Source organism: Piliocolobus tephrosceles, unplaced genomic scaffold (assembly GCF_002776525.5).
Source record: "Piliocolobus tephrosceles isolate RC106 unplaced genomic scaffold, ASM277652v3 unscaffolded_25063, whole genome shotgun sequence".
NCBI lineage: Eukaryota > Metazoa > Chordata > Mammalia > Primates > Cercopithecidae > Piliocolobus > Piliocolobus tephrosceles.
The window spans coordinates 1-8,594 of record NW_022307714.1 but is presented as its reverse complement, the minus strand read 5'-3'; the positions used below and the strand labels follow the sequence as shown (position 1 = coordinate 8,594).

The window sequence follows — 8,594 nt, the reverse complement described above, 5'->3', positions numbered from 1 at the left end:
TTTTTTTTTTTTTTTGAGACAGAGTCTTGCTCTGTCACCCAGGCTGGAGCGCAGTGGCACAATCTTGGCTCACTGCAACCTCCACCTTCCAGGTTCAAGCGAGTTTCCTGTCTCAGCCTCCCGAGTAGCTGGGACTACAGGCATACGCCACCACGCCCGGCTAATTTTTGTATTTTTAGTATAGACAGGGGTTTCACCATATCAGCCATGCAGGTCTCGAACTCCTGACCTAAAGATTCACCCGCCTCCACCTCCCAAAGCGAACTCCTGACCTAAAGATTCACCCGCCTCCGCCTCCCAAAGTGTTGGGATTACAGGTGTGAGCCACCGCGCCCGGCCTCTCTTAGCAATTTTCAAGAATACATCGTCATTAACTACAGCCACCATGTAGTACAGTAGATTCTGGAAGGTATTCCTCCTATCTAACTGCCATTTTGCACTTTTTTGACCAGCATCTCCCCAACCTTCCCCCAACTCCCAGGATAATTTGCATTTTTTTTTTTTTTTTAATTTTTGAGACAGAATTTCCCTCTTGTTGCCCAGGCTGAAGTGCAATGGAGTTCTCAGCTCACTGTAACTTCTGCCTCCCAGGTTCAAGTGATTCTCCTGCCTCAGCCTCCAGAGTAGCTGGGATTACAGGCTCCTGCCACCATGCCGGGCTACTTTTTTTTTTTTTTTTTTTTTGAGGCGGAGTCTTGCTCTGTCGCCCGGACTGGAGTGCAGTGGCCGGATCTCAGCTCACTGCAAGCTCCGCCTCCCGGGTTTCCGCCATTCTCCTGCCTCAGCCTCCCGAGTAGCTGAGAATACAGGCGCCCGCCACCTCGCCCAGCTAGTTTTTGTATTTTTAGTAGAGACGGGGTTTCACGGTGTTAGCCAGGATGGTCTCGATCTCCTGACCTCGTGATCCGCCCGTCTCAGCCTCCCAAAGTGCTGGGATTACAGGCTTGAGCCACCGTGCCCGGCTTCCGGGCTACTTTTTGTATTTTTAGTAGAGACAGGGTTTCACCAGGTTGGCCAGACTGGTCTCGAACTGGTGACCTCAGGTGATCCACCTGCCTTGGCCTCCCAGAGCTGGGATTACAGGCGTGAGCCACCAGGCCCAGCCGATAATTTGCATTTCGAACAACTTAGGTTGTGTGGATATTACCGGTTCCTAGACCACACTTTGAGGACCACTGACTTTTAACCCAATCCTGCCTTTCTGCCCTCCTGCTCGGCTTGCTCACTTGGCCAGCTCTAAATTCTGACGACTGCTACAGAACAAGGCAGGGACGTGCTGTGATGGGAAATATCCTGGACTGAATGGAAATATAGGGAGTCTTGTCTGCATGCTGATTTGCAATGTATTTGACCTCCTTTTCTAAGAGCTCCTGCTTTGCCTGGAGCTGCTGAGAAGGGCTTAATGCCTCTGCCACACCTAACCTCCTGAGGGCTCCGGCCTGTACTGAGGTTCTAACATCACCTCACCCTCGGGCCTACTCAGGTGCCCTCTCCAACGGTGCACCTACCCCGATAGCCGCCGCCGCCTCCGCCCGCAGTGCAGGCCCCGCCGCCGCCCCCGAAGCCGCCGGCCGCGGCCCAACCAAGGGTCGCCCAAGCCTCGGAGCAGCCTTGGCCGCCCTCCGCCCCCTCCTGCAGTGAGCGGCCGGCCTGCGGAGAGGGAGCCCGCGACGTCCAGCCGCCCCCACCACCTGCAGAGTGACAGCAGCAAGGTTGGCAGCCACACGGGGAGCACGCCCGTCTCTCCCCACGGCCCCGCGCCCTCACCTGCCGCCCCGCCTCTCCCGCCGCTTCCAGGCGCCTCCGAGCGGTTCTCCAGTTTCTCGGGGGCGGCCTGAGTCCGGCCTCGGTCCCGCGGCCTCAGGTAGGCCCGACCGCCGCCTCCGGCCGCCACCAGCAGCGGTTCCAGCTCTCCGGCGCGCACCTGTGGGGCCAGCGGCGTGTTCCAGGACGCGCCCTCCAGCCGTCCAGGGGCCCTGCCACTGGGCGAGGGCTCCCGCCCCGGAGGCCCAGATAAGGGCAGGGGCCCCCAGCCCAGCCCAGCTCAGGGATAGCGGGACCCCAACGGACGGACGGAGCGCGGGTGCGTGCGCGCCCCTGGGGAAAGGATTAGGACCCCTACACTGAACGCTGAAGGGAGCACGTACCCGGAAAACGTAGGTGGCGCCCCCGCCACCCCCGCCACCTCCCGCCCAGCGCCGCGACCCTGGGACCTCTTCGCTCCCATCCATCGCCGCGTGCTCTTCAACGGCTCGAGACTCCCCGAGGCAGACGAGCTGGCTCTCCAGGCTACCCTGCGGGCAGCGGGGGCGGGAATCGGCGGGGCCCGGGAGCCTCCCCTCGCTGTGCTGGTGACCCGGCACCGAGGAAAGCACACTCCCCAGGCCCCCAGGCAGCCCTCGCCCCGCGGCGCCGGCGCCGGCGCCGCCCCATCCCCACTGGCTGCGCTCACTCCGGGACAGGCGTCCTCTCCCTGCTGCCCCACCAGGATGTACAGCGACTCCCCGAGACCGAGGGAGAAGATTGCTGAGACGAAGACGCCATGCGCCCGCGACAGGTGGTTCTTGGCGCCTTTGCCGCCCGCGGCTCCGTAGGCTGAGATCCTGCGGGGAGCGGGCGGTGAGTCCCCGGTCCTCGGTGCTAACAGAAGTTGGCAACAGAGGAGGCTCCAGAATTATTTTTTATCTGAGGGACTTGGAGGCTGAAATCGACTCTGACGGGACGGGAAGGGCAGGTTTGCACACCAAAAGTTCAGATATTACACTTATTTCAGGAGGGTTCGTGGAAATGTGGGGAGGCTCAAGTTCCCCTTTGCGCCGCCCTGGTTGGGGGCCTTCCGCTCGGTGTAAGAGGGTCCGGGTCAGGGCTAACTCGGTGGCGATTATTGCCACCTTGAAGGGCACTCAAGGTGGACTTCTCTGCGGAATACTCCGAGGCACAAGGCGGTGCGCAAGTGGCCTTCGTTCCCCTGACGGTGAAACCTCCAACTAGCGGGTCACTGCCCACCCTACCCCCTCCCCGCACTTACAGATACTGGCCAGGGCCTGGCACGCGCCACAGCTGCACGCCTCTCAACTGCCCGGCGGCCCCCACGGTCACCACCACGCTGGTCCCCGCGTACGCCCCATCACATTGTGTCTGTGTGGGCCCATGCCGGCCGCTGGCCCCGCAGGTAGAAAACAGCCAGGACCCCTCGGTTCCTGAGAGCAAGGAGTCAGGCGAGGGTCGTCAAGCCCCTGGCTTGGCCAGAGGGGTCTGGTATGGTGAGCGGAAGAGGAAGGAGGCGCCTAAAGCTCACCCGGAGAATTCAGCTGGGAGGCTGGCTCCAAGATGCTAGGCGGGGCGCTGACTTTCGGGTCCCGGGGGCCGGGACTTGCCAGCGGCAGGGGCGAGGACGGCTGAAAAGGCTCCTGGGACCCCGGGCTAGAGCAGAGAATGGCGCCTGAAAGGTGTTGGGAGAGGCGCAGGACATTAAGGCGGGTGGAAATAGGAATTAAAAGAAGAGAGAACCCCGCAACAGCTGCCTTGCGGTCGCGGCCACACCCCTCACCCTGCCCAGCCCCCCTCTCAGCCTGGAAGCCACTACCCGACTCCTGCGCAGAAGCCCCGAGGGTGCTCGCTGATAGCTCTACCAGTTTCTCTCCTCGACCGCCCTGCCCAGAGAATAACTTAGGGACCGCACTGAATTTGGTCCTGCAGCCTGTCCAATACTTTCCTCGACTTAGATTGGTTGCCCCGCCCCAAGGCGGTGCTGAGACCCCAAAGAATGTTCCTCCTTCCCAAGCTGCGTGATCCAGACTCTGGGATTCGCACTACTTGGCGCTTCTCCGCCCGCACTCCAGAAGCACGGACCGGAGAAATGTGGTTGTGAGAGTTCGAGGCCTCTGGAGGAACCACTGACACCTGGCCTGTTGCGACCGGCCACCCACAAGCCTAGGAAGGTGCCTTTGGCTGGACGGTCCCCTGACCGCCAGCCAGCACTTACCCACAGCTCCGAACCACACCAGCAGCCGGCCCCAGCGGCCCATCCCTGTTAGGTCCACCCGGCAACAACAGCCCTTGCGGTCGTGGCCACACCACTGTCAACCTGAAGTTGACAGCTCAGTTTGCCACCGCAGCCCTGGCCGCCACTTACAGGGGTGTGCTGCGGCGAGAGACTCCCCGGACCTAAAGCCGGCCTGGCCACGCCCACCTCAGACCCCAGGACGCCAGAGGAGGAATGGGAGGGGCGTGTGGGCAGCGAGGTCCCTACGCTTCAGGGAGGAGCCTTAAGGAGTCCCCACCCAGGGGCTCTAGTCTCCAGCCGTCAGATGTGCCGCAGCCTGCTGGGAGCTGGGGTAGGTTTGAGGCCGCAGAGGAGGTGCCCCACTCTTAAAGCGGGAGCCACACCTCGGACACCAGGTGGGGGCTTCCAGGTTCCTGAGGACAGGAGCAGTGGAGCGTACACTTCACTTGTGGTAGTGGTGGTGGTGGGTGTGTGGCACGTGTCACCACACGTGGGAAGTACTCTCTAAACTGCCCCAAGTAAGGCCTCATCACCTGCCATTACTTGTGCCTTTCAGTGGTGCCTTTGTGACTGCAAGGCTGAACCTCCCTGCTACCCTCAGAAACCTGGATCTCTGTGTTTGCCTAATATAATTCCGTTGCCCGTGTTACCCCTGTGCACAGCTTCTCACTGTGATGGGGTAAAAGACTGGACCAGACGTTAGAAGGTCTGAGTGCTTTTAGTAGCACTGAAGGATGATAGATGATAGGTAGGTAGACAGATAGATTGATTGATCGATCGATTGATCTTGAGCATTAGTACTAGCACCTCTGGTAAATGGGTGATAATAGCCCAGGCCACAATTGCTCTGAGAGTTTCCCCACCACCTGCAAAATCATATGAAGGGAAATTGCTCTGGAAGCTACAAGGTACCCTACAAATGTGGGAGCCACTCCCTTCAGGTAGTTTTGTGTCTTGAGTCTTCGATCATTTGCTTAAAATCCTAACTTGAGGGCCGGGTGCAGTGGCTCATGCCTATAATCCCAGCACTTTGGGAGGCCGAGGCAGGCAGATCACCTGAGGTCAGAAGTTCAAGACTAGATAGACCAACATGGCAAAACCCCATCTCTACTAAAAATACAAAATTAGCCAGGCATGGTAGTGCACGCCTGTAATCCCAGCTACTTGGGAGGCTGAGGCAGAAAATTGCTTGAACCCGAAAGGCGGAGGTTGCAGTGAGCATTGCACCACTGCACTCCAGCCTGGGCGACAGAGTGAGACTCCGTCTCAAAAAAACAAACAAAACACAAAAAAAACTCCTGGTCTCTATGCCCTAGTTAACACTAGATACCACACTATGAGATCACAGAATTTACCTTGCAAGGCCTCTTTAAGCCACTGCTCTTCAAATTGTGGTTGTGTAGTTGGTTCTGAACATCAGCACCGGTGTCACCTGGGAACTTGTTAGAAATGCAGATTCTTGGGTTTCACCCCAGACGTACTGAATCAGCAGCTTCTGGTGGTAGGGCCCAGTCATCTGTTTTAAAATACCATCCAGGTGATTTTTCTCACAAAGTTTGAGAATCATTGGTATTTGCTGATACAGTAGTTGCTTAATAAAACCTATTGGGGCCGTGCGCCGTGGCTCACGTTTGTAATCCCAGCACTTTGGGAGGCCGAGGTAGGCGTACTGCCTGAGCTCAGGAGTCCGAGACCACCCTGGGCAACATGGCAAAACCCTGCCTCTAATAAAAATACAAAAAGTTAGCTGTGTGTGGTGGTGTGCGCCTGTAGTCCCTGCTACTTCAGAGGCTAAGGCATGAAAATCGCTTGAGCCCGGGAAACAGAGGTTGCAGTGAGCCAAGATCATACCACTGCACTCTGGCTTGGGCTAGAGTGAGACTCTGTCTCAAACAAAACAAAACAAAACAAAACAAAACAAAACAAAACAAAACAAAACACTGGGCCAGTGGCTCACGCCTATAATACCAGCACTTTTGGAGGCTGAGGTGGGCGGATCACGAGGTCAGGAGTTAAAGACCAGCCTGTCCAACATGGCGAAACCCCGTCTCTACTAAAAATACAAAAATTATCCGGGCGTGGTGGCACGTGCCTTTATTCCCAGCTACTTGGGAGGCTGAGGCAGCAGTAGAGTGGCTTGAACTAGGGAGGCAGAGGTTGTGGTGAGCTGAGATTACCCCACTGCATATCAGCCTGCATGACAGGGCAAGACTCTGTGTCAAAAAAAAAAAAAAAAACCAAAAAATCTATTGGATAATTCTGTGTTCAGCAGCTCCATTTATGAAGACTGGGTTCTCTCTACCTACTGACAGGGCTAAGCCTTGGCATACTGTTCTCACTCTGATTACTTGCAAACACAGTAAGTAATTCCACACAGCAAAAGACAGTCCAAGAAAGCCTAAGTTTTAGAATTCAGACGAAAGAACAATGTAGAAACTACCAAAATAGGCCAGGTGTAGTGGCTCACGCCTGTAATCTTAGCACTTTGGGAGTCCGAGGTGGGTGGACTGCTTGAGCTCAGGAATTCAAGACCAACCTGGGCAACATGGTGAAACCCTGTCTCTACAAATACAAAAAATTAGCCAGGCATGGTGGTACTTGCCTGTGGTCCCAGCCACTCAGGAGGCAGAGGTGGGAGAATGGCTTGAGCCCAGGAGGTCGAGGCTGCAGTGAGCTATGATCACGCCACTGCACTCCAGCCTGGGTGACAGAGCAAGACCCTGTCTCAGAAATAAATAGATAGACAGACAGATAGATAGACAGACAGACATGGCATCTCACTATGTTGGCCAGGCTGGAATTGAATCCCTGGAATCAAGTGATCATCCTGCCTCAGCCTCCCAAGTAGTTGGGACTACAGGTGTTCACTGCGGTGCCTGGCAGGTCCCATATTCTTGCTGTCTCCAGATGTGGACAAAGTTTTTGCCTCCCATTTATGATTCTTCCCCATCTCTCTCACAGCAGTCCTGCTCCTCACCTGGGATAACCCACCCCCACATACTAACCCTGAACTAACATGGCTGAAATCAGTCCAAATCAGATTTCCGGGAGATAAAAAACATTTTAATGTACAACTATAGCATTCATATACCTTAGCCTGGGGCAGGGGTTGGGAGTTAGGTAAGAAGGGATGCATTTAGTTTGCCCTGTCCCCAAAGAGGGGGTAAATAGCTAAGCCGCTCTTCACTCCCAGCACAGACCTTCAGAAGCCCCAGGTATCAGGATGGAATGGTAGGGCTCATTCTGCTCCAAAACAGCTCAAACAACCTGCTCCCAGGAAGGCAAGCTTTCTGCTCCTTGGTCTCCTGCCTACCGTTAGGACACAATGTCCTTTGTCTGGCTAGGCATCTGTTGAAAGGCTGGATACAGGACAATGTACCCATCTTTCCATCTATAGCAACTATCCTAGGTCTGATACCCCGTTTTGGAGCAGCGTTGAAGTCAGTCTCTGGAGGTAGTGCTGACGCAGAGGGGGCAACTGAGAATAGAGCTCAAAGCCCTCTGGGAGTGTGGAATTGGGAAGCTTATAGTGGAGGAGGTGCTGCCGGAGACCCTGCAGAGAGGAGAGAAACCTTATGAAGTAGGTCATGAGATCCTGTTGTGGTCTCTGTCCCCCAAGATCCTCTAATATCCCACCCTCCTAATGGCCCTGACCCTACCTCATCTGCCAGCAGCCACGTTTTCTGCAGCATACTCCTGCGGGCAGCTTTTACCTCATCCTAGAAGCAGAACAGGGAGAGGTGGCACTGAGCTGAGGGCTGGTACCAACCACTGGCCTTGCTTGACCCTCACCTCTCCCCCAGCTGGCCCAGAGGCAGCTCCCTTCCTTCCTCTGAAGATGGAGATGTAACTTACTGAGCTCTGTGGGTCCTGAGAGAAGATGAAGCTATTGACATGAGCCACAGCCACAGCATAGAGCACGGGGCACCAATGTGGACGAAGCGCCCCAGTAACCAGGGTCCGGAAGTAGAGCTGAAGGAGGGCCAGGTTGTCTTCGGGAGGCACTGTGAAACACTCCAGGGACACAGGCAACTGTGACAGGGGAAAGGATGTGTTGAGGGGGAGGGTAGTAATGTATATACATCCACAAGGTGCATGGATAATAATCACATGAAACCAAATCATGAGGGCAGAGATCAGGTCCTAGACAGACATCTGTCCTTCTTCTAGCACAAGGATCAGAGTTAAAGACTACAGAGCAGATGTCGGGGAAAACTGGGAACTGAGAAGCAGCCATTAAAAAGAATGAAATTGGCCATGTGTGGTGGGCCACGCCTATAATCCCAGCACTTTGGGAGGCTGAGGCAGGCTGATCACATGAAGTTAGGAGTTCAAGACCAGCCTGGCCAACATGGTGAAATGCCATCTCTACTGAAAATACAAAAATTAGCTGCGCATGATGGCGGATGCTTGTAGTCCCAGCTACTTCGGAGGCTGAGGCAGGGGAATCACTTGAACCCTAGGGTGTAGGTTGCAGTGAGCCGAGATCATGCCACTGCACACCAGCCTGGGCAACAGCGCGAGACTCTGTCTCAAAAAAAAAAAAAAAAAACCTAAGTCTTCTATGAGTTCAGAATTTGATGCTAGG

At 55.6% G+C, this 8,594-nt stretch overlaps 2 protein-coding genes across 2 annotated transcripts; both read right to left on the bottom strand.

Moving 5' to 3' along the window:
• Positions 1-1,479: 1,479 nt before the first annotated feature.
• Positions 1,480-4,169, bottom strand: LOC113221475 (leukocyte tyrosine kinase receptor-like). The gene is made up of 7 exons (XM_026450805.2): positions 3,986-4,169; positions 3,299-3,442; positions 3,029-3,200; positions 2,453-2,603; positions 2,148-2,294; positions 1,768-1,924; positions 1,480-1,691 (listed from the first exon to the last, which is right to left on the bottom strand). The coding sequence occupies exons 1-7, from the start codon at positions 4,026-4,028 to the stop codon at positions 1,480-1,482; spliced, it is 1,026 nt and encodes a 341-aa protein (XP_026306590.1). The 5' UTR covers positions 4,029-4,169.
• Positions 4,170-7,047: 2,878 nt separating this feature from the next.
• RPAP1 (RNA polymerase II associated protein 1) lies at positions 7,048-8,295 on the bottom strand. The gene is made up of 3 exons (XM_023198383.1): positions 7,862-8,295; positions 7,666-7,725; positions 7,048-7,559 (listed from the first exon to the last, which is right to left on the bottom strand). The coding sequence occupies exons 1-3, from the start codon at positions 8,129-8,131 to the stop codon at positions 7,407-7,409; spliced, it is 483 nt and encodes a 160-aa protein (XP_023054151.1). The 5' UTR covers positions 8,132-8,295; the 3' UTR covers positions 7,048-7,406.
• Positions 8,296-8,594: the final 299 nt, after the last annotated feature.